Source organism: Cyclopterus lumpus, chromosome 23 (assembly GCF_009769545.1).
Source record: "Cyclopterus lumpus isolate fCycLum1 chromosome 23, fCycLum1.pri, whole genome shotgun sequence".
Classification (NCBI taxonomy): domain Eukaryota; kingdom Metazoa; phylum Chordata; class Actinopteri; order Perciformes; family Cyclopteridae; genus Cyclopterus; species Cyclopterus lumpus.
In genome coordinates this window covers 5,571,508-5,597,094 of record NC_046988.1, presented here as the reverse complement: position 1 = coordinate 5,597,094, position 25,587 = coordinate 5,571,508, and the positions used below count along the sequence as shown (strand labels likewise).

Sequence of the window (25,587 nt, the reverse complement as noted above, 5' to 3'; positions counted from 1 at the left end):
TTCAAACTACGACCACAAGAGTTTTCCCTCGAAACGTAATTGAGAACGCACTTTTCGTTATAATAATAACGTAATAATAATGACTTTAATACAATTCTTTAGTTGTATGGGAACTTCATTTTGATAAAGACAGGGTGACAAAATGTCCAACGATTCCTTTATGAGCTCCTAGTAAACTCTGACCTTCAGTGACCTCACAGCTGTCACTCCTCCTCTCTGAGTGGCAGCAGCGAGATCCAAAATATCCTAAAACGCTGACAAAAGCAAGCTGGATCGTGACTTTTGGAAATCAGAGATCTCAGCACCTGTCAAAGGACTCGCTGAGTTATTGAGTGTAGATGATCAACCCCCGGCAGATTAACAGACACATTTGGGTATTTTCGTGTGACAGGGCATTGACAGTCTTACTAATTGCCTCTTTAAACACGTGCCAATTACTCTCAGAAATTACATATTTTTCTATTTTATTTCTTTCTCGAAGAAATAGCTGCCACTTCGGCAGGCGGATGAAAGAAGTGGGAGGGACAGAAGGACAACATGAACACATCTTTATGTTTCTCATGTTTTGTAACCGCCTTCAATGCCTAAGCTCGAGGTCCACGTGCGTTGTGCGTTTCTGGTGTGGAAGACTTTATGTTTAAATATCTCATCTGAGGGAGAAAACAACATGTGTGTCTTCATATGCTGCGACTGGAGAGAGGAGAGAAAAGGACACTAAGGAAAGGAAGGAAGGAAGGGAGTAAAGGAAAGTCAAAACCTCCACCGAAGAAAGAAAAACACTGAGCCAAAGCAAGTTTGCTGTTTAATATGAATATTTATTTAAAAATCCATAGTTCGATACAGAAATAGTCATCTATTATTATCAGACAATCAGTACTTCAGCCATGCTTTCTCTGATTAAATCACGGTTTCAAAAAAGTACAAGATAAGTATTTAATCCATAATTGAAAGACAAAAAAATCCACTAGAAAGCAATAGAAACACTGACACAAAATAGATAACCATTAATGAAACAATTCATTTTTCTGAAGAAGGCATTGCACAATTCCAAGAAACTCAGAGAAAGATTTTAAGGCCATTTTGTACAGTTAATTTTCATATAGATTTTTATATTTAAAAACACTCAGTTTTTAACAAAAGGAACTGGTGCCTCCTTTGTAAAACTGTACATGCAACATAGTGCACGTTTTCAGAAGATATGACGAGCATACAATATATTATTTGGATAGCTTTAGTAAACAAAGATCTTATGTGTGTTTACACCTCACATGGTCTATTAAAACACTCTTGTAAAGGCGCCACACACGCACACACACACACACACACACACATACGCAAAGTGTACTTATATCAAACGCATGCACACAGACACACACTCTTAGGGGCTAGTTAGTGAGCTGTTGCACAATCAAACAAAAATAACTGGCACCAAATAAGTATGGCGATATGTTTGTGTGTGCGTATGTTGGTTTGTGTGTATGGACTCGAAGAAAGGACCAAATAATAATACAAAATATTAGCAAATGAATACATTTTGAAATGCGGAAATTTAAGCTGAAAACGAAGTATCATAGAATTCATATCACGACAATATGATTTAAAACCATCTGAATTTAGATGGTCTGACTTCCCCTCTTTGAATGTTCCTGAACTTATAGTAAAAAAAAAAAAAAGAAGAAGAAAAGAGATGAATTCAGTAAACCTGTTTCCTGAATCCATATTTCAAATCACTCATCACTCTGACTGACAGCTAGTCATTTAAATATCTTATCAATTCCATTTGGACTTGATAGATAATCCTTTGGAGCCCGAATGTGAAAATTTTTCATCCTGAATTTGAGTTTTTAGTGAATTTTTCCTTGATTTTAATTCTTGGATAAAAGAATCTTGCTGAAGAACGAGTGACTTGAAACAGGAGGTAGATCGCCATTCAAATGGCATGACAGGGGCATCCTAATAACCCAATATTATTGTTATCATTATCCCGGAGGCTGCAGACAGAATTTAACGCCAGCGTCCTGGCTTTGAATCACTATCAAAACAAATATGACTCATTGCTTCTGCTGGGTTCGTTTTAAACCTTGAGAGTGAGGTGTGCAACTTTTGAAGAAAGAAACGACACGTTATTCCTCTTGCAGATGAAAAGTTGAATTCATAAAATGCACCCGTTGTCTATTCAATACACTCCTGCTCTGCTTGGTCTGGTCTGACAGGTAGCGACCGGTGGCTAACGTTAGCCACCTCTAGACAGATATCGCTGTCCGTTGGACTCATCAATCAGTTTGATTTAGCAATAACTTCGTTGAGTGCAATATTATCATAACCGACGGAAACAATAGCCGGAACACGAATAACATTTGCAATAAACCGTAGTTTTGCTTTAAAAGGATCCCGTAGACTTGTGGTTGCTTTTTATCTTCCGCGTACAGGAGTTTGTTTCCACCAGAAGGGATTCATGCTAAATTGTCACCGAGCACGAACATCAAACACTCCCACGCCATCATCCCTTCTTTGACCCCCGCCGTGCCGGCTGGACCTCTAACTGGAAGTTTTACAGTAACGAGCTCCTAACGATGTGTCCAGCTGCAGGAGCGCGACCGCCACCGAGAGGCAAACCCACACGTACACACACACACGTACACACACACACACGTACACACACACACACGTACACACACACACACACACGTACACACACTCAAACAGCGAGTCCCCTCTGCTGCAGTGGCTGTGCAGGAGACAAAGACAGGGCTGTCAGGCAGCATGACAGGAAAGCAATGTGTGAGATTGAAAACTAATTGTGGAGAAGAGATCATTTGGAAGTAATCATCTTCAATCAGACGACAGTGGCGTGACATTTGTGACATTTGGGGTTGCTTCTCAACGATGACATCCTCAAAACAACTAAACGGATTGAACTAGATTATGACCCAAGTGTCTGAGGCACAGACTTTGCCTCTAATCAGCTGACTGATTTTAACCACAAAGAAATGTGGTAAATGTGGCTGAAAACAAAGACACATGTGATACACACTCGTGTGTACATGGCGCTGCGTTGACAGTAAAAAGTCTTCTTTAAGACATCGGAGTGAGCCAGCAGATGTTTGTGTGTCGTAGTTTTAAGACGGCTTCAGGGTGATGGCACTATAAAAATAAAAACACTGCAATGCAATACATGTTCAAATGCTCCTGCATTCACACTTTTTAAACGTTCCACGTTGAAAAAGAAGTTGTGTCGTACGAGAACATACAAATCTCACTCACGTTGAACACATCCTGTCATCAGCGACGAATCCTTCCACATTCACGGCACAAACAGACCAACTCATTCTTCATCCGACGTCATTTAGGAACAATGCTGATTTCTAAACGTGATTGGCACGTAAGAAGACACGTCATAAAAACAGACATATAAAAAGCTTTATCAAAGCTAAAAAAGGTGCAATAAAAAGTACACACTGGAATAAATCAAAATGGAACAAAAAGCCAACGTAGGGAAAGTGTGTTTTTCTCTGCATTTTTGACCACTGGGCTCTTTATGCTCAAACGGTATGTCGTCTGAGAGCAGCTGCTGTCGTTTCAAACATGGGGGGGGGGGGGGGGGGGGGGGGGGGGGGGGCTGGATGACACGGTGAGACGAAACACCGGGGCACGTGGGCATCATATTGCCAAGGCAGTTTGGAGGAGGACAGAGAGAGAGAGAGAGAGAGAGAGAGAGAAAAGCTATGCTTCCATTCAGAAGTCAAATTAATGCGATAGGTGAAATGTTGAAAACCTGTTCGCATTCGAAATGTGAAACATTTGCTCCTAAATGTTTGGCGATGTGGGACGCACTTCAGGCCAAATACAAGACTACGGCCCACTCCAAAGGACCCCCTCAGGACCCCCTCAGGCCTTAAACCCTGAATCCTCAGGGAATGAACTGACGCCACTTGTGTGCTGGAAGGGCTTGAAATGGTTCTTATAGACGGCACAGCGCCTGATGAGACCGCCAGTAATAATCAATTACTATATTTACGTGATTATTTTTCAAAACAGCTTCAATAAAATATATTAAAAAAGGCTTGATGAATAAGCCAGGTGTATAATTCAGCCTCTGCTTGCATTCCTGTGACTTCATGTGCTTGAATGTCTCCCATGTTCATGGTTCTGTCTAAGTGGACCTAACCACTGGAGGACTTGACAGCCATAAACCCTCAGACTTTGAGGGAATGCGCCTCAAAGCCCTCGAGTCTCTGAGCGTGGACGTTGGGATTGGCCTAAAAGCCTTCAGCCAGAGGCCCTCTCAGCCTCTAAGAGGGGAACATGAATGTTTGTACCACATTTCATGACAATCTGTACCAATAATTGTTGCGATATTTCAGTCTGGCTTCAAAACAACATTGCATTCATAATTGAACACATACTGAAGATGATGGACACCTTACATCAGGGTGCAACATCTCCAGGAAGCAAAGCAGGTAAGATGAGATTTACATTTCAAAAGGCCCAAATATTATATCTTAATTAATTAATATCTTTTTAGCTCGTCTATGAAAACAAAAGATGTCGAATGGAAACACAGCTAGTAAAAGTGACATAAAAGAGAGAGAGAGAGAGAGAGAGAGAGAGACAAAGACAGGAAGAAAGGCTGCAACAGGGATACAGACCTCAGAGCAGTGCAGACAGACAGACAGAGAGGGTGAAGTGACAAATGGAGATACAGGCACACAGACAGACACTCCCCCCCCCACAGACAGACAGACTGGTGGATAGAAGAGGTAGTGCAGGGCCACTATATGCATGCACTTGACTGAGGCTACACTCATGCAAAAGGTCAATACAAACACCAGAATACGGTACGGTACAGCACGGTACGGTACGGTACAGTACAGAAGGGCTACCGGGACCTGCACTGCTGCTACCTGACACACACGCCAGGAGAGAAAGAGAGAGAGAGCGAAAGAGCGCTTCATATTGAAACTATGTGTGTATAAAAGTATCAACATTAAAAATCCTTGTGAGTGTTTACTGTAAACAATGAGTCAGTTGGAGAGAGTTAGAGAGAGAGATAGAATAAGTGACAAATGTCCAGATATTTACAGAGAAAGTTCATTAAAGATGACGTGATTTCTTTGTTTTTGTCTGGAGACATTCTCTTTACAATGTTTTCTAAAGCCGTCCTTCATTTGCTTTTCAATTCCTTCTTTACCTCCCAGATTGAATTCAGACTCTCCGAACTCTCTCCAGGGCACGTCCAGGTTTCCCAGGCGAGAAAAAAAGAAAAGAAAGAAGATTCCAGACAGTAACAGGAATGCTTGACAGTGGATGTAAACAGACTCTCATTGGCTTTTCCTGGCCTCCAAAGCGACACTCTCCTGGCACGACATGCAGCTTCCTGAACACGAGAAAGACCAGCGTGATCCACGACGGACAAGGCATGGAGAGCGGCTTTTTGGAAATGGAAGTACTTTGCGCGTAAAAGTTCAGCTGACCCCTGACTCAGAAGCCTTTCCCCGTCCCCACCCCCCTCCCACTCCTCATATCTGGGTCTGCAGGCGCGGCCCTGGCGGCGTGTAGGGACGGGGGCGTGTAGGGAGGCGGCGCCGGGCGACGGCTTGATCCCGCGGGTCCTCATGTAGGAGAGGAACTGGTCCGGGATCTCGGCCAAGACGTCTTTTGCAAGCCGGGCCATGCTCAGGATGTGGTTACCCGTCCGGTCGATGTAGTCCCTGAATGGGACAAACTGAGAGGGAGGAGAGGAAATAGAGTGAGTTCAAGTGGAAAGTTGTGGCTGGAAAGGAGAGAACCTTCTTTTGTCTACGTCTGTCTGGAATCAAAGCCCAAAAATGGCTGCAATACCTGAGTGGTAAACCTGCCATTGGTATCGCCGTAAACAGCACATTCACTGCGCAATGAATGGAGAAGCGGCGTAGCAACAGTAGCTAAGGGTGACGGGGCTTAGAGGATGGTCGATTGCGAGCGCTTTGGAGAGTTGAAAGAAGCAGATGGAGCGAATAAGAAAAGAACAGATATTAGAAAAAAAGAAAGAAATTAAAAGAAGAATTACAATTATATAACCTAATTTATCCCCTTTGTTTCACGTGGCTTTGTTCCCTGTTTTAAGTGGAAGGAGCTCTTGTGAACGGCAAGATTGCTGCTCCAGAGAAGAGCGCCTCTCCTAATTAAGACGCTGCAGATTCCGCCCTATATTTTAATGTGAATGTCAAAACTTTTCTGCAGCACTTGGAGAACAATCTGATCCCTACGGTCACTGAGCTGAGCAGCAACGCATGTGCAAATTACTGATATGATGTTCTTACTGAGAATATTAGGTATTGAAGCTCGCTGGAGCCGTTTGGGGCTGCTGGTGTGTGAAAGTGAACAGCTTCAATCTTCAAGACGGGCACAGAGCCAGCAGACACATACCGAGGCCTAGTAAGCTCCGTCAAATGTCTGGGATTAAGGGGAGTCAATATTAGGCAGAAAATATGCAGGTTTAATTATGGGGATCAGCACTGCTACTTCTCAACAAAGTCAAGAACTTGTCAGTCACACGTCGGGAATCGAACTAATGTTAGTGGTGGTAGTCGTCTTTCTGAAAGCGGAACTCCAAAGACTGCTGATGACACAGACGTGACACAAAGCGGTATTTGCCGACCATTCTCGCCCGGATATGAGGCGGCTCGACCAATCGGGACGAGTCATTTTTGCCACTACTTCCCGGATCCCTTTAGAACAGATCAGTGCATTCCTACTAATACCACATGAATGAAGTCAATTTCATGACTACTCGTGTCTTCTTTTCATAGATGCTGATTTAATTAAAACATCTGGTATCGTATTCCGTATGTAAACTGTAATTGAGAAGATCGACCGTGGCTGCTTGTTTGCGCGTACACATTTTCTACTGTTTTCTACTGTTCTCTACTACTGCAAACCAAGTCTACCTACGGGTACTAATAAAGTAACCAAAACCCCCCCCCAAAAAAACAACATCATTGTCCCATCTTTCACATGAATTGAGTGTTAGGGAAGGAAGTTTGTTGTTTTTGCTCTCTTTTGTTATTTTTGTCATAGTTTTTCATAGATCTCTGCAATTAAGCGGAATTTTATATAAATGACGCCAAAACTATGAAAATAAGACTTGAGTTGTAATATCCGGAATCATCTGCATTAGATGCGCGGTATGTGTATTCACAACACTCTGTCCTCGTTAGCACTGTGCACTTTAATCTCATTAGAGAAAGTTTCATTAGAGAAAGAGCTGCCTCCCATCATTGTTAAGAGCCACTTCACCTCAACACTGGGCACTGCAGTGGTGTTCGCATCCAGAATAACTAACTAACTAACTAACTAACTAACAGGTTTTGCTCAGGAACCCCTGCACACATGTGGACTTCCTCAACCGTGCTGCGACTCATTATTTACATCTCAAGACGGCCGCCTCCTTCGCAATGCAAATCCACCGGCTGTGATGGAATAAATGCCGGCATATTTCAGTCACATGTGTCACAAACCAGCGGTTTTATGCTTGTGCATGGGCGAAGATGCTGAACTAAATGAGGACACATAGGGGAGTGTTTTGTCACCTAAATCCCAAGTTCATATGAGAAGCCAATTTGTGCTGGAAACCCTTGCTGCCATGTGTTACCCTCGCCGTGCCACAAGGGGTAATTAGCCTGCTGATAATGAGAGCCTGTAGGTACAACTGGTGTAATGTTCCAGTACCAGTATCTCTTTCTGGATATGTGCACGTGTACTTCAGCTTGTTAAAAAGCCAACTAACGAGAAAGCCCACTAAGGGAGGGTGTGGGGGAGCGAGGCACGACAGTGGCGGTTTAAAGGTCAGAGAAGAGAAATGTGTCACAACAAAGAAATGTCTCACTGTTTGTATTTCATCTCTTTGCTGGGGTGCCAGGGAATGACACGAGTATGAGAGGTAATACTTGTCACGGTCTTACGGCAGAAACAAACGAGGATACAAAGAAAATAAAACAAGGGGATGAATATGAATGATTGACAGGCTGAAGGAATGACTATATATTAATCATTGTTTAGAGCCCAGCATTCATTCTTTGCATTTGTGAATACGTCGTCTCTGTTGCGGTTTTTCCACTCTGTTGGAGCCCCCGGTTTCATATCCCAACCGAAGTCCAGAGGGGGCCTTGGTGTAGAAGTCCCTTCTGTGGGACCTCCTGCTCATCCACTTGACTGAGACACAGAGAGACGTGGCGGACTCTTCGCAGATCCTGGGGAGCACGCCATTATCCCCGTGTGTGTATGTGTGTGTGTGGGGCATTTGTGTGTCCGTCTTGCCATCTGGGGTCCGGTGCACCGCGGTGACCAGGTGTCTGTCTGCGTGGGCGGAGCTGAGCAGCCTGGAGGGGACTCCGGTGTTTTTCAGCTGCTCGCCTCTAAAACAGTGACGAGGCGAGCACACCAATCCTTCTTCGCCTCCAAATAAATACTCTTGAGTTTTAATACTTTTGCATGATTAAGTTACAAGTGCTATTTTTAACCGACGCTGGATTACCTGCTCGGCAAAGTGGGCAACTGTCCTGGGGCTCCAGGCTGCTTGCAATTTTGTTTGGGATTATGCACCACTAAATTGACATGATAAAAGACATTGTATTGATCTAGTTGTAAGACCTTTATTATCTTAGTTTTGCGCTTCTAATTAATGTGTTCAGTTAGATTAATTAAGGTGCAAACCTGGAGAGATAAACTGTAAACCTTACACAGAGAAAGAGAGGACCTAATAGTTACCCTGGAGCAGTGTGGTTGGTTTAATTCAGCCTTGATTTTCACTCAAAATCAGTATCACATTTACAATAAATCATGAGGGATAAAATCAGGAAAATAAAAGTGATGACTAAGGATCTCGGTGGCCGAGGCAAAGCTCATTTGTAATCTCGAATGTGATCTCACAATCAGACTCTACAGAGGAGAACAATGAAACAGACGTGGGGAAGGGTTCCAGAGAAACAGAGTATTGTGTACCTGGGACAATGTCCCTCTCAGCATATCTTCCTCTGGATGAGATTCTAATTTCATCGCCGTCCAAATCCACCATGGCTGAGGAGAGAATAGAAATGTACACATGAAACAGAGGTCATTTCCCACCAGAACCCAGAGTGGAAAAATAAGTTTTGTTACACATTAATGTTACTCACAAGTTCTTGTTGACTTACCATCAAATTCCGCGGGCCCCACCCCCACGATGATGATTGACATTGGCAGACCGGAGGCCTGCAGGAGAGGAACAATGAATATGTGATACAAATATCAACGTTGCCATGGCCGTTTGACGTCTGATAACAATGTATGAGACGCAGCAACTCCAAGGTAAATATTAGAAGCTCAGAGCAACGGAACCGGAAGAACCCTGGTTATGTCCCCGCGTGAAAACAAGCTACCTAATATGTAGTTGTATGCGTAATTAAGTCTCCAGCCTAAGAATATGATGTCAATTATTGAAGTAAGAGAACCAGGGTTGGTGTGCCTTTGGGGGTCGTTAGTAAGATAAAGCAGATACGGCCTTCGTCTCCATCAGCACTCAGAGATTGCGTCACGTCCTTGTTAACGCCGACGGTCCACACAGTGTGTGTAAATGTAGCGCTGCGTGGGTCGAGGCGTCACAAGGAATAATATTAGAGACTCAACAAACAGGGCCTGGACAGCTTATACACACCATGTGTTTGTGGGCATGTGTGTAAGTGTAACAGAGAGGGCTTGAGGAAGAAAGGGCGTGTGTGCGTGTGTGTGTGTGTGTGTGTGTGTGTGTGTGTGTGTGTGTGTGTGTGTGTGTGTGTGTGCGCTGTGTGTGTGTTTTTTGAGTAATGGGTTGACTTCAGGCAGCAGAGCAATAGATGATCTTATCAAAACATCTCTTCCATTCTTCGCTACCCTCGGTTTTCTTTACATCCCCCCCCCTTGTCTCTGCCGCCCCCTTCCTCCTCTCTCAGCCTCATTTTCTCCTTAACATTTCCTCTCCTCTCAACCCCTGCACTCCTTCTCTGCCTTCGAAGGCCTGAGATGGGTCGCTGCCTTCACGGAAACGGCTGCCGCTCACTTCACTTAGTTTGCCTTCGCGGCGTTCCCTCTGCAGCATGCTATGACTTGACAGTGACGGGGAGGACGGACGCAGGGTGAATAACATGCTGTCAAAAGTGAGGCCGGCACACTGGGGAAAGACAGCAGGAGCAAAAGGCTCCCCAGTCACATCATATTTTCTGTTGGCACTGCAGGGAAGGATTGATAAGCGGACACGAGTGAAGATGTGCGTCAGAACAAAATGACCTCTTGTGTTCACGCGTACGCTGAGACTATTGTACTGCATGGATCTGCTGGATGTACACAAGCTGCTTCCAAGTGCAACAGCATGTGCCTTTTTCCTCCATGTAGTCGATACATCTAGAAGCTGACAGCGAACTGCCTAATTAGGAAAATACTGCCACAGCTGTTTTCTAGCTTTTATTCAAACGCAGGTTTTTGAGGATGATTTGAGAGACACATTTTCGCACAAATGTAATACTTCTCATTAAGGACAGTTCTACTTATTTGCATACATATTTTCATGGTTTTATATCTCAGCATATGTGCATGAAATACGACACTGCTGCAAAATTAAGGCATTAAACTGTGAACGTTTTCTGCTGATCAAAATGGAAAATAACAAAGGAGAGCGAAAACAATAAAAGACCTTTCCTCATATCCAATCCATATAGAAGAAGTGACAGTTGTGCCACCGTTCGTCTATTCGATACAGTTTACAAACAGAATACTGTACAGTATTGAACTAAATTGGCAGCTGTCTTAATGGCTTTTTGTATAAAATCTGCTTCCAGAGGACAGCACTTCAGATAAGAGACGATTCATTGCAGATTTAACCGTCCCTGTGATGCAAAGCAGAGCCTAAAGAAAAACTCAGTATAGACCTTATTCAGCAACGCTGCCGACATCCTGATCGCTGCAGGGCAGCAAGTCTCCAGTGCAAGTTTAGTTTTTCATTATCTTTACAATAAAAGCAATTTATAGATGCAACTGACATTTCTCCGACAAAAAGGCTGTGAAGCGAGAATCCTTTTTATCCTTTTGGTTCGGGTGTCGGAGTGCAGGGCCAGGAGTCAACCGCTACAGCGGGCGCACTTACGTTGACAATAGACTCCTTGGTCTGGGCCATGTCTGAGATGACGCCATCCGTGATGATGAGGAGCACAAAGTACTGGGAGCCGTCCTTCACTGAAGACGCATACCTACGTGCAAAAACAACACAAAACCAACCTTTGTTATTGTTTCTGCGCTATTTACCGGTGCCTTTTGTTTACCACGATGAGTCACCACTTGAGCAGATTAAGCATCCTTCTGTGTGATTTTAATTGAAATACTCAAATTAAATAGTTAAGTACATAACCTTTTGAAAATGATTCTTGTCATTGAATGAATGTCCCTTACCTCCCACTCTGGACCTTAACTTGTCATGTACTTCTCTCCGTAAATGTCTCTTTTAATAAATTGTATAGATCGTCAGCTCAATACAGCTATCAACTTCTGCTACTACCTTTCCTTTATATATGAGTCGTGATCTGACTGTTGCTAATATTAGCACACTCAGATTATTTCAGTCGCTTCGGCTTTCTGCTAAACTTCACCTGGTGGTTAGATCTATATCCGTCCCCTCCCCACTGCCGATAAGATGCTCACAACATAGCAGATACATAAGGCAACGACTGGTAGAGAGGAGCAGCATGTGGGAGGAAAGGCAGTGGGTTGGTCAAACCAACAGGAGAGGAGGTCAAGGTGGGATTACCACACACAAATAAATAAATAAAAGAACTGTGCTTGGCTACAAAGTTGACAAATAGGCAACACAAGTTGCAGGCAGATGCAACATGTTTCTACAACTAGTGTTCAAGAGGTTCAGAGAGAATGAGTTCATGGAATTTGCACTGATTAGTCTGGACCTTATCAAACTGGGAAGAGTCTTTAAAGTTAAATCTCGTAGAACCAATTACTGAGATGTAGTCTGGGCTCAGGGTTTGGAAAAAAATGTGTTTCTGCTGCATTGTATTTATTTACTTTGTGTTGTTTATATGGACCAGAGACAGGGCCTTAATAACAGTAGAAAAAGGGCAAACGAACAAAACAAAAAGAAGAAGAGATAAAAAAAAGAGGTAGAGAACAAAAGGAGAAAATGGATGATTAGAAATAGTTCTTGCAGAGAGTCTGTTCCTACAGTCAGGAGAATGTTAGCTTAGCTTAGCATAAGGTATTTTAGGTGAAAAAGTTAAAAGTTAAATAAAAACCTGCCTCTGTATTACTGCTTGTTTCGCCATTTATCTTCAGAGTGATCTTCTCAATATGTCAAGTAACCCGATGAGAGGCTTCACCTGAGTACATCTCTTTAATTACACACTGGTATGAATAGTTCTTTAATGCCTAGTTTTTTAAATGTCAGAACTTTGTACGCAGAGACTCAAACAAACAAACATGCAATGATCTGTCAGGTACAATCTCCGTCTGCTTCTCTCTCCCTCAAACTCTTGCTAGCTACTTGGCAACACCCGCTGCTGGGAGACGATTACAGAAAACCTGAGAACACATGCTGAGCGTCAACCACAAGGTGAAATGTACTCGGTGTTCTTTCACGCATATTTAATGCTTTTCACTTCATTTTAGAAGCAGGTGTAAAACCAGAGTGTGGAATAATAAACATGGCAAACCAATTACTGGAGTAGATGTTGAAGAGAAGAAAAATTGGTAAATTGTATGTAACCATGTTTCCATTAACTTTGTGTTACCTGGCCACGTGGTTGATGACGGGGGAGAAGTTGGTGGGTCCGTAGAGCTGGACTGACTTCAGACTCTGGTAGTAGGCTTCCATCACGCCGTCGATGCCTGTACAGTACGGGTTCTGAGGGTTCCCATTCTACATGAAGGAGGGGAGAGGACACCATCACTAACCCGCATGATTCATTTTAGATGCATCGAGGAGAAAGGGATGGAGCCAACAGACTTGAGGACGATTTATATATTCCAGTGTTGTGTCATGGAAACAGTAATATATTATAATGATCAGGTTTGGAGACTGGAAGTCGCTTTTTACTGAAAAAGTTAAGATTTCTCACTGAAAGGATCTCTGAAATCCTTTCACAGGACCTGGAGTCCCCTGCTAGATTGCTTCAGTGACCTCAACATCACTCCTAACACTGATGGAGGTTTCAAAGCAGAGCTAGCTGGAGAGAAAGAGAGGCACCCTCACTGTTAACTAATGTATTATATTTTGTTTCATTTTATTTAATGATGTATGTGTGAGAACTAGCCCAAGGTCTGGTAGTTCTATTCCTTATGTATTTATTTGCCATGTTCTGCATTTGATGTAGTAACTTTGCCATGTGTGCAGAAAGCTGAATTAAAAAAACAACAATCAATCTATTGAAAGAAAACATGTTTCATGTGGATATGCATATCAGATGTTCTGTGAGGGATATCATTTTGTTTATGCATAAATGTGTACCACTTTAACTAACAGTCGTAGGGAGTCAATTGACACTTGTTGGTTGGGACTCTGGTGCTGTGTTTTTAGGATATTGGTATGTTAAGAGTTTGTGTACATTTCTGTTCAATTCTACTGGATGGCATTACAACCTGATGTTTCCAGTTCTGATGAAAATATTATTGTATGTAATGTCAAATTTTCATTGTGTCAGTCGTATGGTTTAAAAACCCGAAGTAGGCCACATCTCCACGTTTTACTCCCTGCCTCCCACCCTGGTCCCAGCCCCTCTAGTCCGTACCAAGGCAAACTCGTGGGAGGACCCGTCCATCGGGTGGCAGCTTGGCTCCGAAGCCCAGTGCTGGAAACATCTTATCGCTGTCGTAGTCCTGGATGATTTCTCCGACTGCCTTCAGGGCCATTGCGTAGGCATTCAGCTGGTATGGACTCATGTAGTGGAGTGATGTGGGCTGGGCTGGGTTCCCTGTTTGTGACAAAGGGAACACACACACACACACACACACACACACAGAGACACAGACAGATGATACTCTGTGGGACAATGAAGAGGGGAGGTGGTCGTTGCAACCAACTCTTAAAATTGAAGTTTCTCTGTTACCTGAGTATGCAAGTTTAATGTTTTGGGTGAAAATGAAACACCAACTTATGCCTTATTTAAAATGATTTTCTCAAATGTTAGGGAGAAAATGTTCATGGATAAAGGGTCTTTGGAAAACCCAATTTACTAACTAGCTAACAGCTAGCTTGCTGGTTCCATCATGGTTTAAGGCTCGACTGGTTACAGAAAATGAGTCTTTAAGCAATTGTCACCCTAACAACTAAACAACAATCACCATTTCATTTTGTACCTGACCACGGAAAACAATTCAATGTCCGTTCTAATCATATTCTATTTCTATACATTTACATCATAGTAAAGAAACCTGAGTTATTGTGTGGGCGTCACGGTGCTTTATAGGAACCACCATCACTATTTGAAAATCCACTTGAACTTTTAAATGATGTTTTTCCAATGCTTGTTGTTCAGTGGTTCAATAAAGCAGCCAGTGACTCCACCAGCCAACCAACAAATAGTTATCTGGGTGTTCTGTTTGTATGGCAACAAGACTATGCATCACATCACTGATGGAGCCAAATTGGCTCCTCATTACCTTAATGTAATATTAATATGAAAAACATTTTTGACTCGCTACTCCAGCTGTGTTTTAATAAACTGCAGAACTCAACGAGCCATCATCCTAAAATCAAACATCTAGTGCTTCCGCCCGCCTATCCTGTTCGAACCGAGTTCAGGGATAGAAGGATAACACGGCCCTTAATCACAGCCATCATGGCACGTTACTGCACTCAGCTCGAGCTGCCAGGTGTGATGGAGAGAGGGCCATTAGGAAAACACTTGATTCCCATCTGCACATATTTGAATAAACACTCTTGCTCGGCATTCAGATCACTGTGTGTGCCCTTAAACGCTGAGTGTGTGTGCCCATTCAAAGTAGGTGTGTGTGTGTGTGTTTACTGGGAGGCTCACCATTGGAAGCTGTGAAATCAATGGCCACAGTGAAGTTAATCTGGGTCCTGAGAAGACAAAAGCAGAGAGGTGATTCATTAATCAACAATAATTTACCTCTCTCTCTCTCTCTCTAAGTAGACAGCGAGTTACTGGGCTTTCAGAGGCAGAGGCAGGCTGTTGTTTTTAATGGAGAACACACCGATAGTCTCCGTAACTGCCACAAGTGAAAGAAACATGTGCCGCCCTGACTTTGTTCCCGAAATTCCCCTCTTTTCAGCTGTGACCCGCGGGCCTCTGCAAGGTGGATCCATTGACACTCTTGCTAGCTGGAGGGTGGAAGTTTGCAAACGCTAAATCCGTCGGCAAAGACCAATTGGATCCAGAGTTACACAACTGTAAGCTGCAAAAATGTTTGCGGTACTTTGTGTGGACCAAATTGAATTGCAGTAAATACATTTGTCATTGAGAGAGATGACATCAAATCAAAAATGTTAACCTCATGGTGGCGCTAGAGAAGAAGTCGGGGGATCGCAAAAGCCAACGAGGTTTCATCCTGAGAAACATGAATGACGATACAAAATTTCATGGCAACACATACTGTATAGTTTAGATAGCAGCATGCTCAATACGATGAGACCTAAAACACACAGAACTTCCTGATTGAACGCCATTCCTCACACAAAAACGTTCTTTCTGAGAGGAAAAACAAATGAGCTAGAAGTGAAGAAGAAGAAGAAGAAGAAGAAGAGACGAAGAAGAAGAAGAAGAACCCCCGAAAAAGAGAAATGAAACCAGACACGAGACAAACAGACAGAGCGGCACATCTCTCTTCATCAAAACACTTCCTAACTCGTTAACCTGCAGGAACAGGATGTGGTTAAGAGAGCTGTCACAGCTTTTTCACAGCAATCCTGATCTGTTGACACACGCACACACACACACACACACACACACACACACACACACACACACACACAGAGGGAGGAGAGACCTTTAACGATCAGTGTTAAAAACACAGGAACCCACAAGGGTTTGGAGCTGCCAGCTCAGGTTAGCAGACAGATATTATTTGTTAAATTCACTCAGGTTTTTCTTTTTTTAGGTTTAATATAATAGATACAAATTTAAAAAATAATAGGTTTTTAATGATATACAATTTACTACTACTACTGATATTACTGACATATTGTCATAGTAAAGATCCTTATGAAACCCTTACATTTGAGCAACACCTAATATTACAACTTCTTTCTGGCTCTGATCTCTCTGGACACATCTTTACACAAATAACTTTGTCTCAATAAATATTTCAGAACTGCATGGTGCCTCTATAAGTAAGACACAACTCTCCAGCCTATATACTCAGCTAATGGTCAGCTAAATCCACTCTCACATACAGCTGCAGGCATTAGTTTTATTATTCGTTTAAAAAGAGGTTTCCATCAGGCCAAGAATTGGTTGACGATTTCCCAAAACGTTGCCAGTACAACCCTTACTGTCGAGGCCCGGAGGATATTGGCTGAATACTTTGCAAATGTTGAGTTCCAATTGTAGGTATTGAGAGAGATTATGCTTTACAAAATGAATATCACCCGAATGTTTGACTCCAAATGGAGAGAAAATTAATATCCAGAGCAGAACACAGTTCACTCTCCAAAAGGTCAACGCCCCTCCTCTGCATTATCAGAATGTGAGCCAGGCATCAGTTTATCAGCCCTTGGGATTTTCACCAGTGATGTGTGTTTATGGATTTCATTCAAACTTATCTTTTCAATATTTAAAAAAAATCTGCTCAACATAACAATATCCTCTTGTGTTTTACATCACTTAATATACAGTATATATATATATATATATATATATATATATATATATATATGTGTGTACAGTAAAAAGGCTTGTATAGCCTAAACTAATTCCCGTTTCTCTCCTGAAAATGAAAATTAGGATTACATTATCATAAATTGTGAATTAAAACATAAACGGATTATTTCTACAAGTATCTATTTACAACAATTTGCTTATTAGTCAGCCAAAAGTGTGGAATTATGACTTTATAAACATCCTGACCGACCCAAACCACACGGAAGGATATTATCTGTATTACTTTTTAATCTGCTTTTAATAGGATTGACATAAGACATGTAGCATTATTGGTGGTACTGCATGGTAGATGATTTTGTGTATTGTTCTGGGCTGTACTGCGTACTGTATATTGCAGGTGTGTGCCATGTGTGCAAGGTTTGTTTTGATGGCACAGACTATTTTCTTCTTCACTGGCTTTCCCGATAACACCAAAAGATGCAACTTTCTGGCTTCCGGCTGAATAAATACACATTTGTCTACTTAACACACACACAAACAGACGCTGATTCAACTAAGCAGCAGGAGGAGGAGATCTGCAGCAAAGTGTCGCCGCACAGCCGTTTCAAAATGTTCTGGCAGGTATGATAAGGATACATATGGTCAAGCTTCAGGTGGCCTGTGAGCTCAGGCTGCCTGTAGGTACAGGTACACTTACCCTTTTAAGGCCACCTTTATCGTGCCCTGGGGTTTCTTTTAAATGGCTTCAGAAGAAACATTTTAGTTTCACCAGTTTTTCTTCACTGGTGGATTTACACACACACACACACACACACACACACACACACACACACACACACACACACACACACACACACACACACACACACACACACACACACTTATAATCAAGTTTCACCAGTTTTTCTTCACTGGTGGATTTACACACCAACATAAAAACCGTAGTATTAATTTGATGTATGATGTATAATGGAAGCCATTTCTAACTGTGCCCCCTCTTGTTCCTCCACGCGGTCTATCTGATCTGCTCTGTTCAACTCTTTTTGACCAGCAAAGGGTTTCAGGAAGCAGACACACCTCTACCCAGCATTGGACAGCTCCAGTGAGTAATGGCTGGAAAGTGCCTTGCTGTTACTGCACACTGAAGATGCCTGCTCACGTTTACTTTCTCCATCAATAAGTTATCTTATTTTCTCGTATTTATTTCTGGGTCTTATATAGTACACACACAGATGTGACAAAACAAAACAGTTTGAACTGCGTTAAAAAAAAACATGGATGCCCATTTTGAGTAGTGTGTGTGTGTGTAAGCCTCTGTGTGTGAGTACAGTATTTTAATAATGCGTTTGGTGGTGAAAGGGGAATGCTACTATACCAGATGTTTTTTTCTGTCAGTCACACTCTCCCCCTGCTAGTAAAGGATGCAGTGACTCAGCGAGGAACCAATATGACAAAATACCGCCTGGCAGGGGGCAGACTGATGACTGATTAGGACGTTGCACACTACATTCAAATAAGCTTTCCTGCAGACTGAACAGGCTGAATGCTAATGTCTCTCCCTAAATCTTCAAAGCATTCTGTTTTCCAGACTGTAAAGAGAATCTCTCTTGATACATCTCCAGTGAAATGCAGGGCAACTTCCACTGTGGCAGCAACCAGGTCTGAAAAGTGAAGCCATTGAGGAAGTGCCTTAAACCTGCATTCTTTCTAATGGCCAGCAGGGGGCGACTCACCTGGTTGCAAAATCAGATGATCAGATTGAAGTCTATGAGAAAATGATCCTACTTCTCGATCGCTAGTTCAAAGTCTTCTTCAATAAAGCACGATGTTCATTTAGTAAATGATGGGCCCATTTAGAGTGAAATAGAGCATAAAACAGGGTATGCGAAAGGGCGGGGCTACCTTGTGATTGACGGGTTGGGTTTTCCTCTTACAACTTGAACCCTTCCACAGTGTGTTTTCAGTTCATAAAGGTTAATTGCATTTATTTAATTAATTGCAACATTGTGTACACCTTCAGTTGTACTTCAACAGTCACTCCATCCTCTTGTGCCATTTCTCGTTGCAAAAACCAAGCTGGCGACAGTCACAATGCCGAACTCAAGGCTTCAAAGCAGCATTCCATGTCACTGTGACTAATTCCACTTCTTATAGACAGTCTATGCTTTCACCACTGGATTAAAAAACATTGTCAAAGATGATAAAGACCATTACGCACACTTTTACTAAAAAACAAGACTAAAGCAGAAGAAGTATAGATAAGACTAAACCAGCCGAAAAAACCAACAAATTACAGTTTTCCCCCTGTATTTTGCTGTAATCTGAGAATAGTAACACAGAAATATGCTTAATACTTTAAGACAGAACCCGTTGTACTGTATTAAAGCCTGCAGTCATATAATAATTGTATCTTCCGTTCATCTTGAAAACCAAACTTAGTGAGCCAAGGAAAATCCTACTTTCATACAAATACTTTTCCATTTTTACAATTAGCGATATTACCATTTTGGGCATATACTGAGAACCTCCATTGTAGGCCTGACAGCCAGTCTCATATAGGAAATGTTAATCTTCAAAGTGGAAATGTTCTTCAAGAAAAAAACAATCTAAAATGTTCAGAAGAGGTCTCCTTCCCTCTTACATTGAAGTGCCAGAGGGAAACATATGCTTGAGTGCACTGAGTGGCCTAAAAGCTGCAGAGGTTTTGCAATGTGACCTCTCCTGATAATATGCAAACAGATGTTGCTGGTTGGACAGTGTCCAAATGACTAGAGGAGAGGAGAGGAGAGGAGAGGAGAGGAGAGGAGAGGAGAGGAGAGGAGAGGAGAGGAGAGATAAACAGCTCATACAACCGCATGAATTCAGATTCGCCCAACCGTTGATACTGGCAGTGCTTATGAATCTTGCTGAATAAAACCCACAACAAAAAAAAAAACCTTAGTTCTTTTCACAGATTGGATTTTTTCCAAATCTTTGTCTCGACTCTGACTCCTCGATCTAATGACAACCTCTCAGAATGATTTCAATATCCCAGAGCTCCCTCCTGCTTCTATTCTGGTTTCAATACTCAATTCACAAACCAAAACAAGGGGAAACAATATATGTCACTGTGAGTGACAGGGCTGCCAACTCAAAATGAAAGATATAGCCTGCAATTCTTCATCGTTATCCTCGTGCTCATGAATAAAGGCCTCTTTGTTGAAATCAATGGGTGGGACTAATGCTTTATCAAAAGGGTACGTTAAAGAAAGGAGCAGCGATGCTCTCCAGATTGAGACGGAGCCTTCTCAAATCAGTCATGTATGCTAATGCTGATCGTGCTCCTAATAAGCTCCAAACGGACAATTGGGTGTATTGGGTTAAAACTGTAAAAGAGCTGTCAATCGTAAAGATAAGAGAGGAGAGAGAAGAAGGGAGGAGAGCAGGAAGTGGAACGAGACAACTGGCAAAGTGACAAAATACCTGAGCAGACAGTCAGGCAAGACTGAGACACACCAGGGATGTGAGGAAGTACCTGGGAGGGTGTGCGCCCTGCGTGTGCGTGTACACAGTCGGCCCATTATGCAATTGGAGTAAGTGCAACTGGACCATTACAGTCCATTTAGGTTTCAAACAGCGAGACAGCACTTGGCACTTCATTCTAGCCACACAAGCGTGTTACGGCGTCCAGCTCGCGCTCCCAAAGCTCCACCGGAAAAAGGCGAAGGGGTTAGGAATAAAACGGCCCCTCTTCCCTGAGAGTTTCAAAGTGCTCTCCTGAACGACAGTGTGGCTGGGGATGTGGGTCTGTGCGTAGGGAGGCCTAGAGGACGGGGATTCTCCATTAGCATGTGAGCGACAGAGCGAGGTAAACATATGCGGCGGCCACGTGGCGCCATCACACGGGCGCAACTCGAAGCCAGCAGCTCGAGCCGTAAATGCAAGTTGCTCACACTCGGCCATAACATGCATTAGGGGACACGAAAGCCTTCCTGTCCTGCTGTAGATGCACTTCTGCTTTGTTTCCATTTCCTGAAACATTTACAGAAGCTCCAACTAATATGTTAATCCGGCAGACACACACAGTGGATTCTTAATCCTCCATGAGTCAATAGCATATTGATCCGCAAAGGGATATTTTCCCCTGGCTTCACTAGACTTCACTGGGGTGAGGGTTCAAACGATGTGCACATTTCCTGTATATTACCATCTCCTGGCTCTCGTTTCTCTGCCAGGTGTTTGTCTATGCAGTCTTTGAACTGCTCTTTTTATAGGCTGCCGTTAGATAGCACATTGAGATATGGTAGTTGTCATCTGATATATTGTTAGTGATTACGGCTCCTTTTAAGTAAGCAAAGGACACTAAACACGGAAATGGTGTTTAATGCTCAGAACATGTAAAAATTAAAAAGTCTAACAATTTCTTTCAAATTGTAAAATGTTTGGAATAAAGGCATTTTCCCACGTAGAAATTAAGTGTTAGATGCATCTGCTAAAAGCTATGGAGCCTACAACCTATAACAACAACATCCAAATGATCAATGTACCGCAGCCCATGTAAGGTGGGCTCTACTAGCAAAGTCCTTTCAACAATTTGTGTTGCAAGTAGAAGACAAGGGTGGGGGAGAGAGAAGCTAGCTGGAAAATAGATGGTGTCTACGAAGCTACAAGCTTAAACTTTCAGTGATTTTATGGAGATTTTCGTTCTCTTTTCTGTGAGTCTAATTAGGGCAGAGTGTGTAGGCGAGCCTTCACGCGATGCTTGCACACGGTCAACCCTCCTGAGCAACACACCTCCACAAGCACGGGTCTCTCTCTAATTTGACTTCTGAATGGAAGCATAGCTTCTCTCTCTCTCTCTTATCTTTGGCATATTGCAGACACTGAGTCGTGATGGGGTTATTATCGAGACAGAGGCCGGCACACTCAGCATGTTACTCCCCCCCTACCCCATCAGTGTGGTCATTGACCTACCCTCCTTTGATGTAGTCCAGGAAGGTGACTTCAATGTCCAACAGGAATGACAGCAGCGTTACCTGGAAGCGATAGGGCCAGAATTAGCTTTGTGTCAATGATGATAGCTTTCGGGCGTCGCCTCTGATGCGACACGCGGTTTCTAATCCTTTCCGACCAGTTCAGTTACAAAATGAAACACTCAGCAGTATGAAAGTGTGGCATCGCATTTTAAATGCAGCACATGCAGCGAAGAATGATTCATGATTGATGGATATTTCCTCACCGTTCCAGAGTTGAGGTATTTTTTCTTTCTCTCTTTCTTCTTTGGATTTATCACCTAAAAAAATACAAGATTCTCTGTTGTGATTTTGACATTTCTTCATTCAGTCATTCATTCTTCAATTCAGTCTTTCGTAAGGTCGGTTTTTAAAAGGTGCAGGGTGATTATACACTAAAGAAAACATACTTATCAGTATGATATTCCATTTCTGCCAACAAATCCCTAAATAATACACACTGTTCCTTTAAGTACCGGTGCAGAATTGGCACCTCGTGAGGGAAATATCTGTCTCTCCAAAATGCTCCAGTGTTCACCAGCTAGCTGCTAACGTTGTGTGCCATTTAGTGCTTGGCAGGCAGCGTAGAGTGGGTTTTTAGCACAAAACAGCGGCCACCTGCTCAGCGCAGTGTAACAATAAATATTACATTTGTGGTACACGTGTTGATACATATGTCACATGACGCATTTACCGCTTGGTATAACCATGCACCATTTCTTATGTTATTAATGTAAGAATCCGTAGTAATGCATCCAGCTCAAGCAATAACAGACCACACATTTAATGTGCACATGGCAACATCAGGAATATTATTATGATATAGTTTGTGTTGTACATTTCACAAAATACCTAATCATTCTACTAATAATCTCTACGGCAGCCTGCATCTAAAACACGGGTGTGTTTCTTTCAAGCAATGGCCACCTTTACTTCATCTTGAGTGGTAACTGAAGTCACATGTACATGTCCAGAGGAGCAGCTGATATCCAGAGGTGGATTAGGGCTCAAAACCGGGTGGTGTGACTTCATCAATATGTAATAGGACACGGAGCGAGTGCCCAGTAAACCTTTGTTGGATAAATCAAGATTACGTACCTAACAAGCTTTAAGACCCGGTTGTTTATGTGAACAGATTAGAAAAGTGTCGCGGGTCTCTGCTGTCGCAGCACAAGCTCATTAAAACCTACAATCATTCCTGTTATGGAGGGACCGCCAGAGACAGAACCAAAACTCCTTTTGAATCCCAAACACTGCTGCCGAGCTGTTAAAACAGAGCTTTATGGTCTAATTAAACTGCGCCAAGGTTAAACAGAAAGAGAGGACCTCCGGGAAGCAACGAACAAATGTGTGGATTTATACTTTTCTCCTTGGTGCATTGTGTACACTCAAGGACGAGTTGGCCTCTGGGAGGTGAGGTGCAATGATTGAAACGTGGTTGGAACACAAAAACACAATTACACACCGGCACACAGCGAGGGACTTGAGCAACACAAAGCCATCCTCTCGGGAACCGCCAACTTTAGGTTGGAGGCCGAGATTAAGAAACATGTCAGCAATCCCCAAATGACTTTGTGCGTTTGTGTCCGTGTGTCCACGTGTTCGCGGTTCTTCACATACTTGTCACTGTGCCTCCGTGTGCACCTTTGTGTGCGTGTGCACATCTGAGCGCGATTAGGCAAACAGCAGCTGTTTCAAATGACAGTCCCCTGTGTGCGCTCCTCTCTGTGTGGTATTCTGTTAATCAAGAGGTGTTGACTCTCCCTGGGAGAAGATAAGCCAGCGATCCATCATAACTGTCTGTGTGAGTGTGTGTGTGTGTGTATGCATGACGAAGTGAGGATTAAGATTTTGATTGGCATTAACTAAGTTATGAGAGCCCCGTATTCCTAATCAGTGAGTATGCACCACACAAAAACATACAGTGTAATATGTTGGATTATGGGAAGGGGGAATATTTATATCATATTATATATTCGACATTTTTCCTGTTTTTAAGTTGAAGTTGAAGTCCTGTTTGTCCATACACCACTACAATAGAGGTGAATGGAATTGTGTTTGTGGTAAGCCTCTTTGATAACTATATATTTTTGTATTCATAAATTGAGTCACCAGGGTTTTACACCCCGCTGCTCACGTTAAAACAGTTTCTCAAGCGTGTTGTAGAACTACCATGGCCGCGAGCCAGTGTTTGGTTTGTCCATTCTGGGCGAAACATGGGGGTGCACGTTGAAGAGGACCGGCTGCAGATATGAAGGGCTCATTCTACGATTCTTAGTTTCTGACACTAATGAACAGTTTAATTCTCCTCATAGATCCCTGGAAATGCTACACACTGGCCTTTTAAGAAGCTATTCATAAGGTATTTCGTCGGTTCAGATCCTCTAAAACTGCCATAAGCTGAGTAACAACAGGATTTTCAATATGTGTTTTATCTTTAGACAGAAATAGGAGAACATTTTCCAGATGTAAACCCCAATTACAGTGTGTGTGAATGACCTGTCGACCTGTACACTGGCCTGGAGAGGAGAATCATGACTTGAAAACAGTAACACACGTCTGTTTGTGACACACACACATACACACACACACACACACACACACACCTCGTAGACGTTGAACTGGCTCTGCCCTCTGGATAGCTCTCTGTAGCTGGTGCTGAACTCTCCGATAAAGTCGTGACTACGGAGAGAAGCGAGGAAGACAGAGAGAACAAAAAGACCATATTAAAACAACAGTACTGTCTGCCGCTATATTCCACAGCTCATCCAGACCACAATAACTTATGTAACTTGAAGCAAAGCCATGGGGACGGAGTTTGTCGTTAGTGAATATGAAAGCAACTCAACCATGAGTGGAGACAGCAAACGCTCTTCAGTATACGGACAATGGTTAAAACAAACACAGATTCTCTCTTTAACCAAATAGCTTGTCATGAAGAATCGTGAGCATTTCTGTTTCTTGAAAAAAACATTGCACGGAAATGTCGCTGTGTTCCCGCTATCAGATCGAGAGTGACACTGAATAGATTGCATAAAGAATGGAGAAATAGCTCCCCGTTCAACTACAGCTTGATAACTGTCACTCCTCTTTCTTTCTGCATGACTGTTGGCAGCCAGAATCCAGACTCATCATTAAGCAGTCGATCTGTGACGATCCTTCCCCCGGCCTCCTTACACACTGCAAACATATACCCGTGTTAATTATGTGTGACTCGGATGAGATTCGGTGTACGCAGGAAGCTGCCGTGTGTTTGAATGTTAATGCAATCAGGATTTGGAAGTAATAAGGGAATGTATTGCTGCGTATTTATCAGTAATTATTGAGGTTATCGTTTGCATATCAGATTTATATATCTGTAACAACCTGCAATCCTCACAACCTCGTAACCAAACTCAACGGGTGTTGAGAACTGGAACGTGTCGGTCTGACTTGTTTTGGTGTAGTTGTCGTTTTAATAATTGTTATTGATTCCAGTTCAAGAAAACAGTTTTGTTTGTGTGCCAATCACAAGGTGAACAGTATGATGACGTCACATTGAATTCCGACGACACTGCGTTGTTCTGCCGTAGCTCTCTACACCGGCCACCCCCCTGACTTCTCTAAGCCAGACACCAGATGAAACAGCGAAAGGTACAAAGAAAAAAAAAACCTGCTTAATATCCATAATGTTGTCAGACACATAAAATAACAATATGAGCCTGTCGGTGGGAAAAGAAGCACTTACGTACATCGACGGTGCCAAAGTGCCCCAAGCAATTACA

At 42.7% G+C, this 25,587-nt stretch overlaps 1 protein-coding gene across 1 annotated transcript in view; it reads right to left on the bottom strand.

The window, feature by feature from the left end:
• Positions 1-5,417: 5,417 nt before the first annotated feature.
• Positions 5,418-25,587, bottom strand: part of LOC117726099 (copine-8-like) — a 62,688-nt gene continuing 42,518 nt past the window's right edge. The window contains 13 exon segments of the mRNA XM_034526174.1: positions 5,418-5,561; positions 5,563-5,589; positions 5,591-5,728; positions 8,987-9,057; positions 9,174-9,231; positions 11,135-11,237; positions 12,783-12,910; positions 13,779-13,796; positions 13,798-13,961; positions 15,027-15,073; positions 21,786-21,847; positions 22,051-22,104; positions 24,430-24,505. Coding sequence (XP_034382065.1) covers positions 5,520-5,561; positions 5,563-5,589; positions 5,591-5,728; positions 8,987-9,057; positions 9,174-9,231; positions 11,135-11,237; positions 12,783-12,910; positions 13,779-13,796; positions 13,798-13,961; positions 15,027-15,073; positions 21,786-21,847; positions 22,051-22,104; positions 24,430-24,505 — 988 coding nt within the window. The 3' untranslated portion in view covers positions 5,418-5,519.